The sequence below is a fragment of the Cygnus atratus genome, chromosome 2 (assembly GCF_013377495.2).
Source record: "Cygnus atratus isolate AKBS03 ecotype Queensland, Australia chromosome 2, CAtr_DNAZoo_HiC_assembly, whole genome shotgun sequence".
NCBI lineage: Eukaryota > Metazoa > Chordata > Aves > Anseriformes > Anatidae > Cygnus > Cygnus atratus.
This window is the reverse complement of record NC_066363.1, coordinates 105,211,966-105,238,279: the sequence shown is the minus strand read 5'-3', so window position 1 is coordinate 105,238,279 and position 26,314 is coordinate 105,211,966. Positions and strand designations below refer to the sequence as shown.

The 26,314-nt window shown below is 40.1% G+C and overlaps 1 protein-coding gene across 1 annotated transcript; it reads left to right on the top strand.

Moving 5' to 3' along the window:
* IMPA2 (inositol monophosphatase 2) lies at positions 1-22,571 on the top strand. Its single transcript, XM_035565385.2, has 8 exons — positions 1-208; positions 6,329-6,462; positions 11,906-12,010; positions 13,395-13,440; positions 15,787-15,895; positions 19,334-19,442; positions 19,587-19,738; positions 20,573-22,571. Exons 1-8 carry the CDS (start codon positions 89-91, stop codon positions 20,686-20,688), a joined length of 891 nt encoding a protein of 296 aa, XP_035421278.1. The 5' UTR covers positions 1-88; the 3' UTR covers positions 20,689-22,571.
* Positions 22,572-26,314: the final 3,743 nt, after the last annotated feature.

Here is a 26,314-nt window from a genome sequence, read left to right as displayed (position 1 = left end):
CTTCCCTCCTCCTCCGCGCCGCTCCTCGGCGGGGAGCCGGCCCCCGCGCCCCGGCCCTGCCCCGGGCAGCGGAGCCGGCGCCGCCGCTATGAAGCCGTGCGGGGAGGAGGAGGAGGAGGAAGGGGCTGCGGGCGGCGGCGGCGGCGGCGGGGACCCCTGGAAGGAGTGCCTGGAGGTGGCGGTGCAGCTGGCGCTCCGCGCCGGGCAGGTGAGAGCCGCCCCTCGCAGCCCCCCGCAGCCCCGGGGGGCCGCTGCCCGCCAGCGGGCTCGGCGGGACGGGGGTGGGCAGCGGGGAGGGCTCGCCCCGAGGCTGGAGCATCCCGCCCGCAGGCGGCTGGGGAGGTGCGTTTTGGGGGTAAAAATTACAAAATGAAGAGGTGAAGGGGGGGGGGGGGGGGGGGGGGGGAGGCCGGGTGTGGGCGCTGGGCTGGTGGCGGGGCTCGGCTCGGCTCGGCAGGGCTGTCAGAGCCGGCAGCAGCTCCTCGCCTGGCCCCCCGGCGGTGAGGAGGGGTCCCGGGGGTGAGGAGGGGTCCCGGGGGCGGTCGCAGAGCCCGGGGGCTGCAGCCGGCGGAAGGACCAGGAGGCGCCTGCGGGCATTGCGGGTTTGAGTTGTGGTTCGGAGGGCTTGGATAGTACCAAAAAATATTGTCAGCGTGGATGCTTTTCACGTAACTTTTTCAGTCACCCACCAAGCACTTATTCTTGTAATGGTTTAGAGCGTTGTGTGTTTATGCGTGACAATGCCAGCGTTTGTGTGGAGAAAAAATAGTTGTGCCAGAGAGGTTTCATCATCTGGTTATGCCAGTGTCTTCAGGGCGGCCGAAATTCACTGACAGGGATAATTCAGCAGTACCTCTCCAGAGGTGTACACTGAGATCCGTGTTTCGACGCAGCAGAAGGTTAGTCAGCTCCTGGCCCCGTGGTGTGCAGCAGCAGAACTTCCACCGGCTCTCACAGAGCCAAGAAGTGGGATCAGCAGATGAGAAACTGGGTAAAACACAGGTCTCTGCAACGTGCATTGCTCTTCTGCTTCCATTCCACTATAAAACACTTTGTACCCGCACACTGTGACCTTTAGTTCTTCCTTAGTGTGTATCGTTAAACCTGTTTCCCGCTTCACAGACGCACATGCGCGTACGCAAAGATTAGCAGAATGCCAGAGGAGGGGGGACTTGTTGTAGTGATACAAGGAGTAAGTGGGTAATCCAAATTGGAATTGGTCATGCTCTCACAGAATCTCCAAACGGGAGGTTCTCCAGCACGCTCGTTCTGCCAGCCATTTCACAAGAAGGCCTCTCATGACTCAAGCTTCCGCACCTAATTTCTCAAAATATCAAGCTTTGAGGATAGCCTTAACCATCTCCGACCATTTTAGTCACCTGGAAGACCATAGCTGAGCATGTTTTCCTAGAAGAAATAAACATTCCAGAGGACTGATATTTGCACCTTTTCAATTTGCATCAGTTTGCCATTTGCCATTGCTACCTTGCAACTGGCAGGAAATGACCGATTCTTGGCAGGCCAAATTTAAACCAGGCAAGGATGCTGTTTAAGTAGGATTTGAGAATTGGATAGTAACGTTAAGGAATGTTTTTGTAATGCTAAAGAATGTGGTTTTTTGTTACAAAAACTGTCAGAAGTCCTTGTGGAACAAAAGGTACAGGTAGGGCAGTATATGTCATTAAAGTGTCAGTCCACTTCCTACTAGTCTGAAAAGAAGCTAGAGATAAGGACACAAAGTGCCATTTAACATAGATTTGATGGGGCTAGATTTACTTTTGTTGAAAATCAATAAAATTGAGTTTTGTTTTGGTCATCAAAACCAGTCACTTCCACTGGACAAATTATCCTTCTTTTTCTTCTGCCTTTTCTCCCATCTCTCAGACCCCTCCACCTTCACCTCTGCCCCCACAGATCTGTTTGCACTTTTTTTTTTTTCATCAGATCTGAGTGCTGTCTCCATCCCTGCAGGAATTTTTCCTATTTCAGCCTTTCTTTTAAGGCCCTCCATTTCTCCCATCCATGGCAGGTTAGGAAGCCGTGGAATCATTAGAAGGTGCCTATGAGAGTCTTGTCGCAGAGGCCAGCCTGAAGAAAGGCATGCAAAGCAAGATTTTGGGTTTCTAGAAGTCAGCTAGCAGTATGGTTCTGTGGTCTCCCGATGTTGCATCGTGTTTCGTGAATATAAGTAAAATATATCATCTTTCCATCATGCTCTAGAATTGTTTCTTCTAAAATTAAAAGGCCAATAAAAAAACGATTCTTTGAATGTGCATCAAAAGTGATGTTGCTGGAGTAACTTCCATTCCCAGATTAAAGTCTTTGCCTCTCTTGCCTACCTATGCTATTATGTAGTTCCATTATTCTTACAAAATATCACAGTCTTTTGTTTAATATGTATGGATATTTTGTTTGTAACCTCTCTAATTGGCCTGTATCAAAATTATGCCTAATCCACTCTGTAAGGCCACATATAACCAGACTTTTTCAGATGTCTCTTCTGCTTTTTATTTTTGAGTAAACTCTTCGTCCTATGTTCATGGGAATACACCCATTGGCTTAGTATGTCTTTTTCCTAAAGAAAAGCAAGTACAACTAGTCACTGTACCTTTGATGTTACTGAGCACTGGGTAATATTTACACAGTTCTCTGCAATTACAGTTGGAAAAATTTCACAAAAATAAGTAAATTTGCATCAAGGTGAAAACAAGGGTAAAAAACTGAGACTAGAAGCTAGCCTGCTGAAGTCCACACATACTTTGTTTCTTTTTTGAGGGGGTTAGAAAATAATTTCATGAGGCATGAGAGACCTAGCAGAATCCCACATTGAAAAAAATCCACTGGCAAATAAAAATAATTTCAATTTATATTCTTCAAAGTCAAGATTTCTTCCCAGTGTTAGCTCCCAGGGGATATTTTAGGCTATTTTCTATGGAACATAGTTTTTATTTCATTTTATTTATTTATTTTTAGCAAAGCATATTGGGATTTCCTAAATTATGTGCAGATAGTTATGCTTTTCATCTAGATGTTTGGTTTTACCAGTAAGCAAATATTCCAGGACAACATTGCAAGCATGTAATTCCACCTTGGGGCTCCCAGAGGAGTGTGGTAAGTGCAAGCAGTATGGTGAAATGAAACAGCGAGCACGTCACTGCAGGTGGCTCTCCTGGCAGGTGTTGTGGGAGAAGGCATCTGGGCCCTCTTTCCTCTCCATTTTCCTTTGCATGTCTTCATTTCACAAAGGTGTAAGGAAAGGAAGAGACCGGGATCGTCACTGCACCGAGCCCCCGCAGCTCCATTTCCTCTGCTCCGTGGCAAATGAACAAGGCAGCAGGGGCAGTCCGTTTCTTGCGGTTGTGGTCTTCATGAATGCACTGGTGTAGATGCCTCTTGCATTGCACGAACCCCCAAATGTGCCCTGATCTAGTGGAAGGGCAGCATGGGCTAAAAGTGTTAAACAACACTGCTCTAAATAAACACACTGTCAAAAGTCAGCTGCTTAGAAATTGTAAAGTCGTCATAATCTAGGAACAACCTATGATACAGTGATAAAGCCTGGTAAAATACATTTGCAACCCAAGTACAGCGTCTTAGTTGTCAATTTCTTTGTACCTTGTACAATGGTGACAAGGAACCATCAGCCATTTTTATTTCATCAACCCCTAGTCCCTTTTGTCTTCCACTTACTTTCTGCAAGGACTGTTCCCTAACATGGGAGCTCTGTGTAGCTCCATGCCCAGCTGAGAAGAGCAGGCAGTTGTGGTAGGTTTCTACAGACCTTGTTGTAGGGCTTCAACACGGAAAGGAGCTGAGTGATGCTCTCGCCTTGCTCTGCCTGTTCTGACCCCTGAGAAGCACCAGGCTCTGATACTCCAGGGAGGCAGAGGACTTCTGGGGGTTATTCAGTGTAAGCAGAGTCATGGACCGCTCTGAGCTGTGTGATAAATTTGGGAAGAATAAAAGCCGCTTCATCGATGATGCAGGGAATACACGTGGTCTTTGCAGGTCTTTGCATGTTGGGCTCTGACTTGGATTACATGCCCATACGGGTCAGTACAAACCCACATGAATTCCTTTGTCAGACACGTTTTAGGAGGCCGTGAGGTGGCAGGGACCCGTCCACCCCACAGCATCTCCTGGTTCACTGGGTGAGCTAACGCAGGTGTGGCGCCCATTCGCTGCTGGTGACCCCAGCACAGCTTCTCTTTTCGAAAGTAAATGGTGTAGGCACATTGTCAGTCCGGTTACAATAATGGTAGCACACAACAATCTGGGAAATCAGGGTATTTTTGATAGCTGTCAAGCAGGCAGAACACATCAAGTAGGATCCTGCAAAAATCCAGTTTGGGACCTGGTAATGTTGAGTGTTTTAACGTGTATGCCACATGTAAAATCCACAAGCAGATCCAAGCAAGCACTTTGGAGGACAGGAATCAAGTTTAAAAATGTCGTGCAAAGTATTGCCTTTAGAAAGGAAAGCTCAAGTGCTGGAGCACACAACAGAAGCAGACGATTGGAGCACATCCCCACAAGAGCCTTCACAGCTGCTGTTCTTTCTGCATCATGAGCCAGGTGTGACCGCAGTCCCCTGCCGAATGAATGGTAGCGTGTACTGATTTACATGGCTGCACAAATCTCTTCCATCCTCTGGGTGTTAAAACTGAATAGGAGTCAAGCGCACGGCACTGCTAAAGAGAAACTCAGACCCTCTCTGCTGAAAGGAGAGCGTAGGGCAAGAAATGAGACGTAGTATTCCTCAGCTTTCTGTCTACGTGATGCAACACATTTAACGCATATGTAGGCAGGACAGAAGTAAAGAGTGATGAAAATACAAGGCATGAGCATAGCAGGTGCTGTAGAATAGGTTACACAACGCGGCTGAGATGGCTGCAGTGTTTTGGATTGTGCTTTGGACTGCAGAGCAGCCTGAGGGCCTTCCTAGAGCGGCGCTTTTATGATGGCGGTGTGGTTAAAGCGTCGAGAAAAACATAGCAGGGCACTGGGGGAATGAAAATGATTAAGTGAATGTTTTGGTATACAATAATGAACTTTTGCTAAAGTTCAAACTGAAATGTTTTAATCTGGCCTCAGCAGCTCAGTAAAGAGGCAGAACTAATGCTTTGCAGCTCATGAAGCAGAAACATTAGTCCAGATACTAATGCTAAGGCAACAGCCAACAAAGTCGATTACATGTCAGAACAATCTGAAAACCCTTCAAATGTAGCATTTTAGACTACAAAAGCCAAGAGTTGAGACTGAAATTAGGGAGTTCCCAGTTCCCTTTCCCATGCATAATACAGCAGAACTGTTTGGTTTGGTCTTAAAACATTTCTCTGTAGGTAAATTTAAAATGCTTTGATCCGTGGAAATTTAACTAAGCAATTAAAATTTATGTTTTAGAAGGGACTCAGAATATTAGTCTCCTTGGTGTTGTTTTTAATTTTATATAATTCTATAGAAATAAGTCTAATATTTGTTTTGGTTTTCCTAATTTCAAATAATTCATAATGGTCACTGGTTAAAAAATTAGGCAGCTCCTTTTTCAAGCTGAGCGTTATCATCCTGCTCCCCCCTCCCCCCCATTTTTTTAATGAAGGGATGGGAAAAAAATGGTAAAATTGGGGAAAAGCTTTTATCAACTGTGTTCCCACATGTGCATTTGCAATTTATGTGGTTTAGTTCCAAATTTATATCAGTAAAACCCTTTAAAAGGATGTGGAGACTTTTCCAAAAGAGAATCCAGAGTTAGATCACTGGCTCCATATCTGGGGATTTGCTTTTGTTAAACATAAAGCAATTCTTTGAGACTAGTGGGTGGTCCGCACTTGAAGTTCCTAACACCCATATACACAAGAAGAAATAAATATTGTGTCTTTGTTGGCAAAAAGAAACCAATGAGGTTTGCTTTATTGCATGTTTTTTTGAAGTAAAGGAGCAGTGGGGGTATTGGTCCTGTAAATAATTTTTTAAAATGGAAAAAAAGTTTTCTGTGAAAAATTATGGGCCTCCAGTTTCTTTCTTATCTTACACATATTTTCTTTAATTTCCTAAATCACTATCATACTTCTATTCCATCAGCTGCGTCCCGTTCTTAATCCCATTCTGAACTGTCAAGAGACGTTCCTGCAGAGTGATTCAAAATGTTGTGTTCCCAAAGAGTACTTATTATCTCAGAAAGATTTTTACTCAGAAGAGCTAGAATAGGTTCTGGTAGAATTAGACCTACTGTTTTTCAGGATTAGCTACCATTTTGTTAGTAAGTATAGTATTTTAATGTCCTCAGGGTGAATGGAAACCAAATCTGATTTGTGAAATTCTCTTTCAGATTATTAGGAAAGCTCTAACAGAGGAAAAACAAGTGTCTACAAAGACATCTGCAGTAGACCTCGTGACCGAGACTGATCATTTTGTGGAAAATTTAATTATTTCTGTTTTGAAAGAGAAATTTCCCTCCCACAGGTGAGTGGCTATAGAAAGAAACTATGAATGACCATTTTGTCCTATAAGAGCTTTATATTTGACTGGCTTTTGAAGGGAATTTAAAAATCTATCCCTGGAAGTCAGATTATCATTGGTAAACATTATTTTTTTCTTAATTCAGTAGTAGCTTCTTTCAGTTTTATGTATCTCTCATTTATTACATATATTATTGCTGTTGGACACGTTTGTAGGACTCCGTTTTAAAGAACTACCACTGCCCTATACTGATTACTTTATATTTTCTAATATTTCTGTCATGACCTGTGCATGTAAATTCTTTGTTTCTTAACTTCTTGAAATGTATTTAATATTGGTGTTTCCCCTGTGAGGATATCGTGTATGAAGGTTTCATATGAATCTCCATGATTTTTGGAATCTGTTCTCTATTTTCAAAGAGTTACACGAAAGACACCCATTAAAATATAGCTGTAATTAATAATAGCAAAGATCCCATCCTGCAGACCTTTCTATCACTTTTTTTTTGCCATCATAGATAAGTGTTTGCCAGATCAGGACAACCATCATATTTAAGCACATTTACCTTGTGTTGTGTAGAATCCTAAAACTGGTGATAAGCAGGGTTGTTTATCATCATCACTCAACGCATTTAAATAAATAAGGTATGAATTATTTTATGGGGTTTCAACCCAAGGTTTTGAAAATAATCAGATTGTTGACTCCTCTTGAATTATTAAGGTCAATTTGAAAATAACTCCTCCTAGTATATACACAGATTAGAGAGAGATTTTGTATTAGTTGGCCAGATTTGTTTTGATGCAGAGACTCCGCAGTTGATTTCCACAGTTGAACTCAGTACACGAGGATAAATTCATCTTGCTGCAGAGCCTGTGTATCACTTAAATACTGTATGACTTCCTTCTAACTGCGCGCGTCTCTAATGGAAAAGGGCCTTGCACTCTAGCACAGCGCAGAAATCAACGAAGACGAGAATCTGGAGGGCTCAGCTACTAATCTGCTTGTCAGCTATGCTCTTGTAAAGAAAATAACAAAGAAAAAAATGAATGTGTTAAAAGAGCATTACATACTAAATATAGCTTTGTAAATACGTGTTGTATGTGATCACATATTGAAGCGGTACTGTACAGCACAATGTGCAGTTCTTGGCTGCAATTCTCAAGAGACTGCCAGGGTTTACAAGCCTATTATTTGTGTAATATTCCGTCTACTATTGCTGGTTGTGCTCTTTTCTCATCTCCACTGTGTGTCGTTTCTTTTTTCCTTGAACAGTCTGGCAGTGAACATAAAACATATACATTTCACATAAAATGGGAATCATCAGAAGCGCTCAAGTTACTCAAAATGGAAACAAAAGTTGTAAGGTCAACATAGAAGTAGAAATGGAAAAATCTCTGACTTTTATTAACTCTTTACAGTTAACTTATGGCTCCGTAAGCAAATAAATGAATTTCTTCAAAACAATTTTTTTTGCAGATAGTGGTTGTTTATTTTGGTCAGAATTTGTTCAGACAGTGAATGCATTTAGATAAAACAGTAGATTAAAACTGGATTTAAAAGACTAAATTTAGACACTTGCAATGAGGAATCCACAGTAGGAATCAAGGTTTAAGTACAATGAAAACATCAAAAGATCATTTAAATTGTGTTCAGTCTTTCCCCTAATCTAGTTGTTGAAAGCATCAGTGAAGGTTTCTGTTATTTCTCTTTCTCTTAGATTATCATAGAGTCACAGAAAAGTTTGGTTGTAAGGGACCTTAAAGCCATCTAATTCCAGCCCCCCTGCCATGGGCAGGGGGACACCTCCCACCAGACCAGGTTGCCCAAAGCCCCATCCAGCCTGGCCTTGAACACCTCCAGGGATGGGGCATCCACAGCTTCTCTGTGCAACGTGTTTCAGTGCCTCATAATAACAAATTTCTTCTTCATATCCAATCTAAACCTATCCTCTTTTAGTTTAAAGCCTAAATTACTCCTTGTCCTGTCACTCCACTCCCTGACAGAGTCCCTCCCCAGCTTTCCTGTAGGCCCCCTTCAGGTACTGGAAGGCAGCTATAAGGCCTGCCTGGAGCCTTCTCGTCTCCAGGCTGAACAACCCCAACTCCCTCAGCCTGTCTTCATAGGAGAGGTGCTCCGGCCCTCTGATCATCTTCATGGCCTTTCTCTGGACCTTGTTCTGATACATCCGTGTCCTTCTTGTGCTGGGGGCCCCAGAGTTGAATGCAGCACTCCAAGTGGGGTCTCGGAAGAGCAGAGTGGAGGGGGAGAATCACCTCCCTCACCCTGCTGGCCACATTCCTTGCAGCCCAGGATACGGTTGGCTTCCTGGGCTGCAAGCACACATTGCTGGCTCATGTTGAGCTTCTCACCCACCAACACCCCCAGGTCCTTCTCCTCAGGGCTGCTCTCAATCCATTCTCCACCCAGCCTCTGTGTTTGGGATTGCCCCAACCCAGGTGCAGGACCTTGCCCTTGGCCTTATTGAAGTTCATGAGGTTTGCACAGGCCCACCTCTCAAGTCTGTCCAGGTCCTTCTGGATGGCATCCCTGCCCTCCAACATGTCAACCACGCTTTAGAAATGCACCACTTTTAGAAATTGCACCACACTTTAGAAATGTATCTTGGGAGTTAGAGAAACTAGAAGAGATCTCTCTGGAACCTATGCCATTTGTGCTGTGGCAGTGGTGTGTCCTGAGATACTGGAAATATGCTCAGAAGTAAAGAGAAATATTAGGAAAACCTGTTTAAATTGTGATTCTGTCCCTTGCTTCTGTCTTGTCTCTGCTTGGCCAAGTGATGTGTAACATCCTCATTCATGCTTCACTTGAGTTTTCATCTTTGCTCTCTCTCTCTGGCACTCTGATGTACTCCAAATGAGTCTTTCCAAAAGGGTATTTTTTCTGTCTGATCTTCGAAGCACAGATAGGCACAGCCAGAGTATCATGGACTACTGGCTGTAAAAGGCTATTGTGTCATTTGCCTGTGTTATTGTTACACAAGTTGTCATCTTTGGTGTTAATTGTGGCCTTAATCCTGGAGCAATTACAAGCAGGACTCAGCCATGACATCCAACCCCGTCTGCCTGGATTTTGCCCTCAGACCCCCTTAATGGGATAGCTGAGGGGTAGCCCTGGTTTGAACGTGCTGTGCACCACTGGATATCGCTCTTTCTGCAGTTTAGGCTATGCTACAGCTTCCCTGCTGTCCCAGCAATGAATTTCAGAGTGGCTTTGTGGCGCAAACAGATGTCTACTCAGGCTAGGCTAAAATTACCAGACTCATTTTCAGTGGGAGAAAACTTTAATCCAGATTTGAGGAGAGCTGAAAGGCTGGCATACTAAATTAACTACTGTAATGACATGGCTATCCCCCCACATGCACACACACACACTTCTTAAACTGTTCCTAATATCTGGTGTTCAAGGCTTCAGCCTGAGTGTTTTGCTCTACGTGCATGTTTTTACAGGACACAGAGCCATAGCACAATTCATCAGATGTTGGCCTTTAGGAACAATCACAGTACCCGGTATTGCATAGCAGCTATGGGCTTACTTTAACCTGCTAGCAAAAATTTCATAAAATGTGCACCTAATTTGTCCTACACCTGTTTTGAAAATTGGACCTTGGACATCACTACCTATCAAGGGCACTGCTGTACCCCAGCTTCATGTTAGAGCTTTTGTACTTGAGGACTGCAGCATTGCAGTAAGGAAAAGGAAAGGGACAGGTTCGTGATACGTGAGGGTAAAACACCTTACACAGAAATACTCTTGTTTTAAGGGGATTCTCATTTCACCTTCTTGATTGGCAAGACAACAGCTACAATTCAGTCTCTGGCTGGTGGAGCTGTCGTAAGGTGGAAAACAGGAATAATTTGGGGGTTGGGATGGGCAATCTGAGGCCAGCTGTCAGCTGCTCTGTCTGCAGGAAGATCAGTTTCACCTGCAGCCAGCAGTGCAGCTGAAGGGTTTATGCTTGGGTTTAGGTGCTAATTACAAGATTTTTGGAAGGAAAAGTCAAATGGTTCAGCACTAACAAGGCAAAATAATGGAATATATAAAGTGAGGAATCTGCAATGTGTTGCGTTTGACTGAGAACTTCAAGCACTTGTTCAAGGTTTTTCTGGTTTCCTGGTTGCACGCTAACACTTTTAAGTGTCCTTCAGCTGTTCTCTTTAAAGGAGATTAAAATAGTAACAAGCACTTGCTACTTCCCTTCTCGTATCAACCGGGGGCCGATAATGCCATCAAAATAGTCCTTTGCTACTGAGGGAAGGGCAAAACAGCATTTGGGAAATTCAAGAAGACTCCTCCTGTGCTGTCTGCAGGACATTTTAAGCTCATATTTGTACTATTATGTGGCATCAGGCAGCACATGTTGAAGGCACAAAAGCAAATTGCTGCTACTCGAGTCCTTGGGAAACAACTATTTCTGCAAAAGTTTTTTTTTCTCTATTTTATCCTTTTTTTTCCTCTCCCTTTATGTCTTTAGGGGAAGCCTTTTTGTCCTCAGGCATTTGTAGATGCTCTGAAAACCAATGCCAGTTGTTTAAATGTGAAACCAAAAGTGGGATTAAGTACCAGCAGTCTGATTCTACACATTCTATATATACAGGGCCATATTCAAATCTGTGAGAGAAGCACCTGCAAAGCTCTTAGAGAAACAGACCCTGAGCAGTTTATGGGAGAGCATGGATGACTAAGGTCAGCAGGAAATGCTCCAGAACTGGATGTAGATTTCCCAGGGGGGGAAAACAACAACAACAATAACAACAAAAAACATATCTATGAAAGAAATCGGGATAGAACAGAAGACAAGCTCAGATTTCAGTGTGTGCCTTGTGCAACCAAAAAATAATAATAAAAAAATATTTTCTCTGGGTCATGGGAAGAAGAGAGTTCAAGTGTTCAAGCTTTTTATTTTCCTGACTCTGACTACTGTAAAAAAAATTCTAGTAGGAGTGAGATTGTGGATTCTCTAAGAGTTCGTTACTTCCTGCTGACTGGATTTGACTGCAAAAAGAAGCAGCTACATTTTGCAGTTTATATTACTTAGTGCAAGCAATAGCCCTAACCCATAAAATTACATTCTACAGAAAAACCTCCTTTAGAGTTCCAGAGCTGCCAGTTCAGATCCATTTCTGCATTCATTTTCATGAATTTCTTAATGGTACATTAGGAAAGTGAACATGAATGTAGTTCTTTTTTACCATTGAAATAGTATGGTATGAATTTGAGAACTCTCCTTTGAAGTTTCTGTAAAAGTTCCCCATTCCCCAGTGAAAAAAGAAATACATGCGTACTCATATATATATACATATATATGAAATGTATATTTATATAAAAAATAATATCTCTTCAAAAGACAGAAAGATGGAGTTATACTTAATGAGTGTATATTTCAGCCAGTGTTCTGAGACATGTTTTTATTCCACATTAAATACAGGTTTATTGCAGAAGAATCCACTGCTGCTGGTTCAAAATGTGTCCTCACTGACAGTCCTACCTGGATTATTGACCCTGTTGATGGAACCTGCAATTTTGTACATAGGTGAGTGGATGGGGGAATTGGAAATGTGTGAAATAGCAAAATTTAGCTTCTCACAAATCCTGCCTTCTGCTCAAAGGTTAAATTTACTGTGGTAAATTTGTTCCTGTGACACGTAAGTAGGAGTCATCCCACTGTTGCTTTATACCTCACATAGTATATCTGAGGGAGTGTGTGTTTGTGCTGGGGAGAGCTCTGTACTGTTATCTAAAGGTAAGCTAAAGTTTTCGCTGATTGCTTAATGACCCAGAAGCTCTTGACTCACAGCTCATTTATATATACCACACATTAACATGTAGAGACTTGAGCTGAACTGAAGAAACAAGGCTGTACTATGATGACATTTGGCCTAACTCCTTGTGTGGTTGCTACACATTCCTTTTCATAGTGGTGTTTTCTCCCTTTCAAATACAAGTGCTTCATTTTTCCTGAGAAGTACAACCATTGCATACATGTAGAGTATAACTGAAAACTAAGCTGTATGTAGATACTGGTTTTAAACTCCTAAAGTATTGCTCTGTAAAAAAAGAGATCTAGGGATCAGTATTGCAAAAATAAAAAAGTTTTAATTCATCATTTGAATGCTAGGAGTTGTAAACTTAATGGATGTTTATAACACTTTTACTTAAAAATCTAAATTATATTCTGCCGTACAGTTAGCAGTTTAATTGAACTGCAGTTATCGTTTCAAGAAAATAAAAAAGCATTTCCCTGACTTCTGGTGCAATTACATAGAATTCAGTCTGGGGGGAGGTCATGTGTTAGCGTTTTATTCAACTAAGTGAAATTTTCTTTTTCTTTTTTTTTTTAATTTTCTGGACTTTTACAAACTTTTTAAAAACATGTTTGTAAGAAATAAATTTATTTCATTGTTTAAAAAGCAATAATTATACTTTATTCAAAAGGATCAAATTAAATACACGACCATCACTTCTAGCAAAAGAGAGAGTAGAGGAACTAGTTTGTCTTTATGTTGAGGTCAGCACCAAGGTATCTCCTTGCAAGTTAATTGCTATTTCAAATGCTCTCGGTTCACTTGAACAAAATGTGCTCTTAAAAATGATGACTTGTTATAATGTTAATGATTTTACACTGGGTGGTTCAATTACAATAAAGCAAAAAGATTACTAAAATATACAACACATTTAGTATAAATATCCTGATATTTTCAAGAGTTTATTTCTTGCATTTTTTCAAATATTAAATTATGCTTTAAGTGGAACTGACAAAGAATCTGGCAAAGGATAAATAGTATGATATCAAGAGTATTTTAGACACAGGTAAAGTCGCAGAGCTCCATGTGGGGTTTTGCTGCCTTAGCAAGTTGTTTAAGTATCAAACTGAGAGATTTTTCCTCAATAATACTTTATTTCTTCTTTTTTCACAGATTTCCAACAGTGGCAGTGAGCATTGGATTTGCTGTTAACAAAGAGGTATGAAGTATGTTCTTTAAGATGGGTACCTGAGATTTGGTTAGAGGTCTCAAAACCATGTGGGAACTTCAAAAGAAAAAAAAAATCAGCCACTGGTCAGGCTTTTCCATGCTTTTTAAATGCATTTGGTCATACTCCACTAGTCTAAAATCCCAGTCCTGCAAAACTTCACTTATGCAAACTAGCAATTACAGGATAATTCCTATAAATTATTATAAATATTACAGAATTTATGTGACTAAAAAGGGGGTACTTGTGTAAGCAAGGTTTTGTAAGACAAAACCATAATGAGTTAAATATAGTGCTGCCTATTCAAAATTTAAACATCTCTCTCAGTGTTCTTACGTTGATGGTGATTGCTTCTTTCCTGCTGCTAGCAGTATCTGTGAAAGCTAACTGCTGCTATGAGGCAATTAAGAATTGCTTTTTATGAAGACTGCAAAATTATGGGCCTAGTTCACTTAGTCTGCCTTTGAGGTTTTCTTACGGCAGTAAAATGACTATATTTCCCTCATGAGAGCTTGATTACAAGGGAAAAAAAGTACCTAGCCTTCATATATGCTGTCTTTTTTAGTTTTCTAGCTGTACTCATTCATGCTAAAGGCTTTTCTCCAAATGTTGCCATTTTAAAGTTTGATATATATACAGAAGAAATAGCTATTCAAACTGCCAAGAAATGTGCCTCTTTCAGCCTAAGTCCACGGTCATATATATATATATATATATATCGCTGTAACTGAAGCCAGCAAGAATTCTGTGCAATAATAACATAGTTTTCAGATGTGCTAGCAGCACTTACAGATTTAGACAGAATAATGTTGTGTACTTCTCAAGTTAGACTTTTCAAACATGGAAGCTGCAAAGAAGCACTTCCATGCTTTTCTGAAGTGTATTCATTCCCAGAGGTCCTTCTGAATACTACATATTATTACCAGACAGTTTTCTCTAATATTTATGTTTTCTAGAACACCATCATGATTTCGATGCTGCATATTTGGGGTTATGTAAACTAAACAAAGCTGAAACAAAAATAAAGAATGATGTTAAAACTCCCTCCATAAACAGATGGGAAAAAACAAAACCAAAAAAAATAGCAGGCTGAAAAGGAGCCAAAGGAGAACACACAGGGGAACTGGCCTGAATGTAAGCCTTGAACAGTACTGAAGAAATTCCTGCAGATGTATTCAGGGAAAGAGTCTATTAATAGTGTTCCTCAAAAAATATATATATTTTACCACTTGGTTTACATGGGACCTTAGGGTAAGGAGCAAGGACAGCCCTTTCCCTTTGAATTATCTCTGATGAACATCACGTTGAATGGAGGAGGGCAGCAGGAAAAGATTTGGAGTCTAGAACATCTGAGATGTTTTCTTGATCTTGTTACTGACTTCTGTGCCCTTGGACAAGTCACGTAGCTTTTGTGTGTCTGCCCACTCCTAGATAGAATCTAGTTAGTTTTACTTATCTAAGGGTGATTTTAGGAGCTGGTCATTGAAGTTTGTCAAGTGTTTAAAGATCTTTTGATGAAAACTATTAAAATAATAGAAATATTAAATATCTTGGATTCAAATCAAGGGTCAAATTGTGACCTTCTTGTTGGTAAAGAGATATTCCCACAGAGAATCCAGTATTACTCATTCTCAAGCCTTCATTGAAGGTCACAATATATGATATTTCTCTTCAAATTCCATCTCTTTGAGTCCTGTGATTTCGTGAGATTCTCACCTTTATGTTTAAAGAAAACGACTTTGCAGAGAAACATCTGAAAAAGTGACTGGAGGTTATTACTTTGGTTGAAAAGGCAGGCAAATGAAATGCCTCGTGAAAGGTGTAGCACATATAAAAGAATCCATTGTTAGTAAACAGCGTGCCATGACTTCAGAGTTTGAATACCTGACTAATCATATCTGTGTATTTGGGGTTGCATATCTTCAGGGCCCGGCCAGAGTTAATTGGACTTCTAGATGTAACTGCTCACCAGTGAAAATAAATCATTCAGAATCTGGCCTTAGAGGACTTGCATATTTTCAATAAAAATATATAATTGAATTTGAATTCAGTTTAACATTTAATCTATTCTAATGTGAACACAAAGAAGCTGCAAGTAAGAGTTTAGAAGATCATGAATAGATTGCACTAACTTCTCTTTATAAACTGAATTTTATATGACCTATATCTCAAATATCATAGTAATAGTAAAATTATTCTAGTTTATTAGCATCAATATAATCTTTGATTATATGTACCAATTAAAATATTGCTGATCTTTCTGCCATTAGTAGTTGTTTATATTTATGATGAGTAATTTGAGTTGCATTCATTTCTTTCCTTTTCAAAATCTTAAAGCTTGAATTTGGTGTAATTTACCACTGCACTGAAGAACGATTATACACTGGTAGAAGAGGTCAAGGGGCATTTTGTAATGACAAAAGGCTTCAGGTATCAAAAGAGACAGGTTGGTCTAGATTTTGTTAGAACTCTAAAAGGAATATGTTAATTTTGTTTCAGAGTTGTTGCAAATCATCATTAGGATAATGAACATCATTATCCTGATGGAAGGTATTTCTCCTGCATGATAATTTTGTTGTTATGTGTTTGTTGTTTTTCTGAAAAAATCACAATTTTCCTCCTTTTCTTTTTAAAATATACAGCTGAATTTGAACTACTTAAATAATCCTAAATTATTTTGATTCAGAACCATTGTTTAAAATAAGGAAGAATGAGTAGATTCACCAGTTTCATTCCAGCTGTACACTGGCATCACTGTTTATGAGCAAGATGCAATGGGAATGGTGAATCAAATTCACAGTACTACGGTGACTGTCATTCACTTTCTTTTTCCGATAAACTTGTATATCATAAGGTATATTATTGTATGTAGGCATACATGTTAACAGTAAACTAAAGGATGCATGCTTCAGAGGGGTTCTTTAACAGCTTGCTTTCCTGTGTGAGGTATGTTTCAACATACAAATAGATAGCAGCACTTAGTCAGCACTTTAATGGAATCCTTCTACTGATAAATCAACAATAATCAAATGTGTGTAGAGAAGTTTCCTTTTAATCAATGAAATTGCAGAGAAGAACGTAACATTCAGTTACAGACAGCAGCCTACATGTGCTAAAAATGTACATCATTATACACAGGAGATGGTTAAAATTTCACCACAAAAAGAGATTTTAATGATCTTGAAATATTTAATGAACTCAAAATTTGGGGAAGTTTGTATATTCACCTAAATTAATAGTGAGCAAGGGTCTGCCCATTTGGAGAGATGGAGCAAATTGTAAAGTCAGTGGCACCTAAGATTTTAATCCTTGATTATGCACAAATTTTTTGTCTGTACTTGAATATCCCATAATCCGGAAGAGCCTGTTCTGGCAGAGACTATGAGGAAAATCAGGAGTACTCTTGGTTGGGCTGTCTGAGCCACTGTCAGAATAGCCTCACTTGCTTTTGCAGTCAAAAATTTCTGGTCTCCAGTTGAGCAGGGAATAATTTTGGCATATACCACTTTCGTCCTTCTTTCTCTGGGCTTCCAGTCTGTGTGGGTGTTTAGAACACAGAAAGGGAAGCAAACCTTCTGCCCTTTCAAATGCTTTGAAATTTTCCTTTGTTTTGAGAGACATCATTTGGTGATGGGCGCTTTCATCAGTGAAGATGGACCTTCTTTAGTCTCACTCCTATTGATGTTTTAAGTGTATATGGTCACAGTTGTTGTTTTCCTGTAAGGACTGTGGCTTCAGCGAAATAAACCGAGCTTGGAAAAGAGTGTGTTTTTCCCTGTATCTACAGCTGGAATTCAAATAGCCTTCACCAATGCATGACGTGTTGGAGTGCTGGGCTGTCATGTTACTTCATGCCTTTTGTTTTCAGGAAATGTGGTTGCTGTGTAACTCTGTATAACACTGATCTGCACTACACGTTCATTGTTCAGATTTAATCATTTGAAATTACAGTACAGGCAAAAAACTGTTCATCAGTGACAAATTTTGTAGAGGTCTGGTTTGGGAGTACAAGCAGTCAGGATAAGCTTAAACGAAGGCTCCATCTTCCCTTTGACCTTGAGTTTTACTTTCTTCTCACACTTAGATTCATGTCTGTCCTTACATGTGCTAATATTGTAAATGTATTTTCTTTTCTTAGTCCTCTATGGTCAACAGAACTGGTCTTTTTGTCATAAATGTGTCCTTGTCCCTGTTAAATCTCTATGAGAGTGAGGAGTAGCAAGCAAATTTTCTCTTGTACCTTGAACACCCAAAACTCTATTGGGTTTTGTGATCAGCCTGCTCCTTCTTCTAGCAGAGACCTCCCTCTAGCTTGTCTTAGTCTCTTCATTCAATTTCTACCTGCCTATAGCTTTGACTAAAATTGGAAAGATCCATTTATTCATCCGAAATATACTTAATAACTCAACACAACAACCATCTTAGTCATGACCTAGCTATGACTAGTGCAGATTGAATGCCTGGTGCATTTTAGCAATGAAGCTTGCATTAAATATTCTGTAGTTATAAATTGAGTATGTTATGCAAAAACATCTAAGGCAGCTTGCTTTCACCATCCAGAGTTTCCATTTGTGACTGAAACAGCAAATACCCTGCAGTGTGTCTGGATCAGTGTTGCTCTATTTTAAGGCAGTAATTTAAAAAGTGATTGTTAAATATGTTCCTACAGTTCAGCTTTGTGATATCCTGTAACTTTCAATCTAATTGCATACCTGCTACTCACCAACCACTTACCACATTGCTTCAATCCATAATATTCCTCCGCAATGCTAAATTCACTGGTAGCCTGTTTAATTAAATGATGTCTTGCTCCACCTGCATTTGCTTTTGAAAACCTCCTTGCTACTTCTGCTAAGAGCTTCCAACTTACGCAATTAGCTGTAATAACCAGGTAGACATTCCCTATGTGAATGATTGCCTTGCCTTTAATGCAGGGTAGAAGGTGACACCTGACATTTGGGCACAGCCTAGTTAGCAAGTAATCAACAGATAAACCTTTGAGATTTGGTATATATTTAATGCCTCCAAGTTCCACTGGCACAGCAGAAGCAGGGACACTTGGCATTTGATCAACCATCTCCACCTGAATTGGAATACACTTGTTATATTCTAGTAATGTGGAGATCTCACGTGAGGACTACTTCAACACCTTGCAAGTCACTGTGAGTCTTTCCTTTGACTGCACACAAAGCTAATAACCTTATCTGATGGAAGCTGGAATTGTCTTTGCTGATCACAGTACAAATGCAATATTCACGTATTATTATTATTTTTAAAACTGTTTTAGTTTATGGTAAGAAAGAGGGCTTTTTGGTCATAAGGTGTCTTCAGTCTTTAAAATGCCATAATAAAAGGGAGCTATTACTGGATGACTGGTGTTTTAAGTAGAATTGTTTACTCATCTTCCTGTATTCCCAAGTACTTATAATTTGTTTAAAAATTACATTGAAGTTTCCTATTCAAGATCCATTCTGCTTTCAAATATGATTAGTCTAGTATCATTAATAGTTACTATGTCACTGTATTATTTTTCATTGGTTGCTGAAGTTTGTGAATTTGCCAAAAGCTGGCAGGTCAATTAAATAAAACAATGTATGAAAACGGCAGGAATTAAAGGATGCATTCTTGGTTTTCATATTCCTGTTCTTTTTTTCTCCTTTTTTTTTAAAAGTATTTAAATCAGACCATTTGATAAGAGAAATCTAGTCTTGCTTAATTTTTTATGTGAAGTTTTCACTTATCCTATCATTAGAAAGACTTTGGGATAAAAAAAGGGACATGATAATTGTTTTTCTGTGAAAAGTCCATTAGTGTTTACTTTGAAAAATTTCCAGAAGCTATCTGGAAGCTGTTGAATTAATGAAAACAACTACCTACTTTGCAGATATCTCGAAGGCCTTAATTTTAACAGAAATTGGTCCAAAACGTGACCCTGCAACTTTGAAACTGTTCCTTGGTAACATTGAGAGATTGCTCAAGGCCCAAGCACATGGGTAAGATATCTTACAATATATGTCTCACATTTGTGACCAGAAGTAATTTTAAAAAAAAAACAAGTGTGTTGCTGTTTTTTGGCCTGATGCATAGGCTGAAATCAGAGGCATCTTCCTCTTTACATTTCTTCTTGCTATGTTTAGGGTCCGTGTAATTGGAAGCTCCACCCTGGCTCTGTGCCATTTGGCATCTGGTGCCGCAGATGCGTATTATCAGTTCGGGTTACACTGCTGGGACTTGGCAGCAGCTACTGTCATCATTAGAGAGGCAGGTGGCACTGTGATAGACACTTCGGGTGAGTGAAATATTCCTGTTGTCATTGACTTTCTGAGGACCACATGGCTATTTCAAGGCACCTCGAGTTACCTCAGTACAGTCTTCCTCCTGTGGCTCAATCTCATTTCTGGCAATATTCTGCAGAAACGCCTGCACTCTCCATTAGACTGTCTGGTTATTCATACCACAGTGATGTAATTCCAGCTTGGGGTTTCATCACATCAAAGGCCTTCTGAGTCAAACTGTATTTCCGTAACTTTGTAATTCCTTCAAAGCATCAGATTTACTGTAAAGGACTAGCCCGGGAAATTGGTAGACATGCTCAGACTCCAAACAGATTTCAGCAGAGACAGCCTCTGAGGAAAAAGGGACTCTCAGGTACATGTCTGAACATCTATGACTAGGAACTGCTCGGAGTAAAGGACAACACAGTCTTTGGTTTATTATTTTATTCATTTATATGGTACACATCTCAGAGTAATGGTTTACTGGTCAATACTGTGGAGAGATATTTTGCATTAAGAAGGATATACCGATTGAACTAATTTCTGTTCTATCTCTTCCTGTTACTAAAAGAAGGAAATATTACATTTAATGTTGGATACCGAACAAATCTAAACATTCACCGCTTCTGTTGCATACTTTGCTTCTGTATCTAGAATTTTCTGAAATCATTTTTGTGCAAGAGATTTCAAGATAGGAGTTCCTGAACTCCTTCTCACCCCAAAAGGAGCTATGTATGAAGTTGCTTCAGTGTCTCTGAACCTATCTAATTACAGTGTGGTTTATATTTAAGAATACATTACCTTTTTACATCACCTCAAACAGTTCTTATTAACCTTCTTTTCCTCAGGGGGACCTCTGGATCTTATGTCCTGCCGGGTGATCGCTGCGGGCACCAGAGAGATGGCTATGTTCATAGCTCAGGAAATACAAACTATTCACTACAGACGGGATGATGAAAACTGATGGAAATTAAGTACTTTTAATACTGAGTCTGCCCTCCTGAACTATGTAACTTTTGCAAGGTGGGTGGCTTAAAGGGTACATGATTTCAGTAGGATGCTTTCTGTGGAGATTTTCTGTGTCAAATATTTTTTATAAATTTATTACAATATGGGAAGGCATAAGGAGATTTTTAAACCTCTAAGAATCGTGTTTCCTTTTTAATATGTATCTCTTTCAGCAGTATCTTTTTTATAAGATAGCATATTTTACTTGTAGCACTAGTTTCAAAATAAGTTGTAATTTCATATCTGTGGGGCTGATATTTAGTCTTTTGTAACATGCAGCTAAAAAATGGAACTATTTTTACAGATGCAGATCTCAGGTAAATGAGCTTTAGGACTGTAGTAAGGATGAGTAGTTAAGATGTGTGCCTATAATACCCTTGTTCTATGATACTTAAAAATGCAATAAAAATGACATTACTGTTTCTAACTATGTCATAGCTATATTAGCCATATATATGCATATATATGTGTATGTCTGTGTGTATAAATATATATGTATACCTAGACATGTATATGCGTGTATATACATGCAGACGTAGACATGTATCTCTGGGTGCATATACTTATATGGATATCTTGGATGTTTACAGCAATTTAGAGAATGCATAGAAGAAAGCTAATATCGGAAGTTCTTTTCAGGTAAAGAGTGTACGTAACTTATGTGACTTCAGTGGAGGAGGCTATCCAAATGGCTAGCGACAGAGCTGATCATGGAAAATGTTTAATGACTTTACAAACTGTCCATCTAATTCTTCTTTCCTTTCATCCCTTTTCACGGGTGTAAATCATACCGTCATGCAGGCCTCTACGAGATGTTAAAACTTTTATTACCACAGAGTAATTACAGGTAAAAGCAGGAATATTGAACTCCACTGAGTTATTCGCAGTATTAACTATGACACACAGTAGCAGGCCAGCAGAGTAGAGTGCAGCATCAAAGAGGTGTTGATGTTAGTGAAACTTGGAGCAGAGCAGTAGGATTGGGCCCTTTACAGGGAAGTTATTAATATGCACATAGAATACGCTTGCAAAAAAGATAGTTGTGAATCACATGCCCTTCTCACATAAAGTTGTAATCACACTTTTTTGATCAGAGAAACCTGTGAAATCAGTTACATACATTTCCTAAATACCCAGTTGTTCTCTGTCCCTATATTTAGTATTGGTTTTAGTTCTGCCAAGCTAATCATTTCTGTTCAGATTATTTTTAAAATCTTGGGCACAGAGGAGATACAACAGTGCCCAGAACAGTAGTAGTTGAGATGAAATCACTTCTTTTTTTTCTTAAAAATTGAATTGAAAGGTATCCTTTTTTTTTCAAGAGTGCAAATTAAATTAATGAGTCAGAAAGTAACAGTTTGTTAAAAAAATAATTTTACACTGCATGTGTAGACTTTGTAAATGTGTTCAGACATCTACTTAGAACGTATAAACTAAACAGTAATTTTTTAAAATAACCTTACATGTGTTTCTTGCGAAATGTTTTCAGTGAACATAACGTGAATTCTGTGAGATTTCTTAATGCTTTTTTTTCATGAGAAATACGCAGTATTGACCAGGTGAAGAATGCCTAAGTTCAACTAAGCGTTTGAGAACTCTGATAGTTCTTAACAGAAAAGCAATGCTGTCTGTCACAGTGATCAGCGTTTTGTCACCGTTCCCTTTTACCTCTCCATCTCCTTGCATCCTTCTGTTCAGAAACTTAGACTGTAAGCCCTTTGGGGCAGGGACTGTAGTACTTCGGTTCGGGGTTTGCACAGTGCTAACAGGATGCAGTTCTGGTCCGTGACTAGGCACTGAGGTGCTATAAAAATACAAATAATAAATACTAATAGGCTCACTCGTCTCTTCTTCTCCCTTCCCCCTACTTTCTGAGCGCAGCTGAGAGGTGAGCAGATGCAGAGCTTGCTGGCACCGCTCTGATCCCAGGGCACGTCGCCTCGGTGGCCGTGGGAGCAGCAGGGGCTTTGCTCGAGCCTCTGCCCGTGCTATAAGCTCTGTAAGGAAGCTTAGGCTGGCAGGGGATCAAGCGTGGCAGATGCCCAGCACCGCGGCATCCCCTGCCCATCCTCGTCATGTCCCTGCTCGCTGTGGGAGAGGAGCTGCTGGAAGGATCCGAGGCAGCCCCCCTCTCCTGTGAGGTTTCCTGTCGGCTCGGCCTGCCGGCACAGAGAGGCTCTGACCCACTTCTGGCCCCGTGGCACAGGGCTCGGCCAGGCCGGGAGATCTGGGTGTTGCCTGAAATGCTAAACTGAAGGTGGTGGGAAGGGAGAGGTGCAGAAATCCAGTCACAAGCTCTCTTTGGTGCCCTGCATGCAGTTGTATTTGGGCCCTAGTTCGAGCCCGTTAAACCAGCGCTGTGTGTGCGAAGCAGCAATCCCGCCTTTCCCCACCTCCCCTGCCTCCTGTGTGCCAGTACGGACGTTTTTGAATCCTTCCAGTGGACCAGATGAGCGAAGTGATCTGCCTGCAAAGTACCCCAGTAAACAAAAACGGGATTATTTTACAGACAGATCGCTTTCCCAAGCCAATTTCCCTGGCCACCAGCAGCAGCTGACTTCAGGCAGCAAAGGGGGTACCGATGGAGCAGGCAGGACAGAGCCAAATTACACCAGTTCAAACTTTTGATCAAGGTACTGCTTTAAAACTATTTGATTACACATATTGATGGAAATAAACTGTATGGGAGTTTGTCCTTCCGTTGTTTTGTCTTGCTAGACAGCCAAAACTTTGCTCGGCATGCATATCCGTCAGCTCTCCCTTCTAGCATGTGCATTCATAATACAGTAAGTGCAGGGCATAAGCCAGAACCTTAAATCCCTCTAAATACCTAGTTAAGCACGTGTGGTTTTTTTCCTACTGGCTGTTGTAAAACACTGCAAATGTTTTCCACTGTATACGTTATGGAGTACATATGTGCATCTGTAATTACACATCTGAGACAGATGCTTACAGACAATTTTCTCTGCTAACAGTGGCACAAATATGTCTATCCTTTGAAAAGTCACTATTTCCTCTAAGCAAACAGTGCTCAGCTTCTCAGCATTTTCTCATTTTGTTTCTGTGTCCCTCACCAGCTAGGTGGTTTGGAACATTTCACACCTCCCAGCTGGCCAGCCTGGTCTCCTGTGGGCATGTGAATACGGACATTTTGGTAGAATAAGCAGTGGAAATACCCGTGAACTCCAGCAAAATGGTTGGTGGTTGAGTCCTTTGCAACGTGTCTTGTTGAGCTCAGCAGATCTTACAGGACAAGTATCAGTGTGTTGCGTATGTGCCAAAGGACTGATATTTTCCCATTGCTAATCCCACCATATTGAGGAATTGCGTGTGTTGGAGCTCTTACCTAAGGGCCCACTGGCAGCATTCTCCATTTTTCATCTAGATTTTTGTTCCTGTTGGCAACGGCTTCAGTTAAAACAATAAAATCACTTTCCAACAGCTACCAATACTTGAGTTGTGCTAGTTCCTCAGCAAGGCTGGACCTAGTCAGTGCATGCACAGAAGTGCAAGAGAATCTTTGAATAATGAAATGAGACTTAAGCCACTACAGCAAATTAACACAAACCCCTTTAGCTTCCTAGAGTGACCAAGACAGTTTAATTTTTTTTATTTCTTTATGCTTGTAGGGAAGCTATACAAAAACATGCTCTATTTCAGTATTGTGTGACCAAGACTGAAAATGTAGAGCAATCAGAATCAAGTATCCTACAGCAGTTTCCATTGTACAGTGCGTTACAGTTAGGTCTTTCATAAAGCATCCCCACAATGCTAAGGAATGTGACAAATCATCCACCAACACTGGAAAGAGAAATTCCATCTTCCTCTAATTTAGGGACCTTGCATGACAATAGCACTATAGGATACTGCATTTTAGATGCATGCTCTGTTCAAATTGCAAAAGACCTACTTGTTTTCAAAAGAGGAGTAACTGTTAAGGATGGTAACTGGATTTCCTTGCTTTTTGCTCCAAAAATGTTTATTCTAAAATGTGTTATGATAGTGGTTTGGTGCTTCTGTTCTTTACAGCCCACTCTAGAGTAAAATGCATTGAAGGTTGAAGTGTGTCCGTTCTCATCACAGAATGGGAATGGGGATTGGAAGGTATTTCACAACACGGAGAATCAGAATTCTGTACCGCAGCTTACCAAAGTGTACTATTTCTCTTGTATACTGCTATGAAATCTGTTAATACATACAACGTACTGCAATGCAGCCTGGTGTAACACCATAGACAGACAGACCCACCTCACAGAGCTGGTATGAGAATTAATGAATGTTCAGAAGGTTCTTTAATTGGATTCAGTTTTATACAATTACTGAAATCATGCTAAATACTTCAGTGCATACCCTAATACAGAGCACTGTAACCTTTTATGCACACTACCACGGTGTGCCCCATTAATATCATAGCCTAATACACCGTGCTTTCTTCAGTTTAGTCACAGACTTTCAGTTTTACTGAAAGCTAGTACACTCCTAGTGAATACCCAGGATTTTTTATAATACGGCATTTAAAAACCATTGCTACACAATTCATTGAAATAGATTCAAAATAGAGGCCTGTGTCATCTTGACAACAGTTACCGAGATGAATTGGACAAAACAGTGGAATTGCACCTATTTACAGTAGAAAAAAAAATAGCCTAGCCAAAAACATGTTTCACATGCAGAAGATCCAATCTGACTGCAGGGAGGGAAAGCCTCCTCTGGCTCAGCAATGCCTGGTGTACAGTGAAGAACGTTAAGCAGCTCCAAAAGGAGTGCTTTTCAGCTCCTGGGAGGAAACCCTAGCAGTTCCAGCCAAAATCACTGCCAGGACAATTTGAAAAAAATATTCAAATATTATTCATATATTCATATACGTACACGCATAATTTTCCAATATTTCTGAAAGGTGGAACAATATTTTTTTTATATATATGTATAATGGTATATATAAATACATAAATCGAGACGGAAATTGAGAACAGGCTAGTTTTTAATTTACAAATTGCACATGCAAAGGCTCACAAAAATTCTCTTTAATTTTCTGAATGTCTGTACCTTCAGCCAACGGTTGCAATAAAATTCAAAGTATTAATCCACGGAAAGAAGAACATTTATTCAGATGTGTTTGCTAAGGTAAAAATCTTAGACTCGCAGAAACATTCTTCACACAGAAAGATTATGTTTGTATTAAAGAGGTCAGTAGAGAACAGATAAACTTTATCACGTTAAGCTGGAAACTTCATTAGCTGTGAAAGGTCTATGTCATTTAACAGTGTTTTTGTTTTAGCCCTAGATATGCAATGGTGGTATTTGAATTTTGGATGATTTAGGGAAGTAGAACTATATATGCAAGTGCACTGTTTCTGTATCGATGACATAGCATTTCTTCTAAAAACTGTGACATTAATGGTCACTTACAAAACCGTGAATTGAATATATTCATAGTAGGAATACTGGTTTATTCTATTTTGAAATGAATTCAAGCATTATTATTCAGGCTGTCAGACAACATGGAACTAAAACCAGGATTCCATCGCTTTTGTTTCTCCTTTTTCATAAGCAACACATTGTTCTCCTGAGAAACACAGATA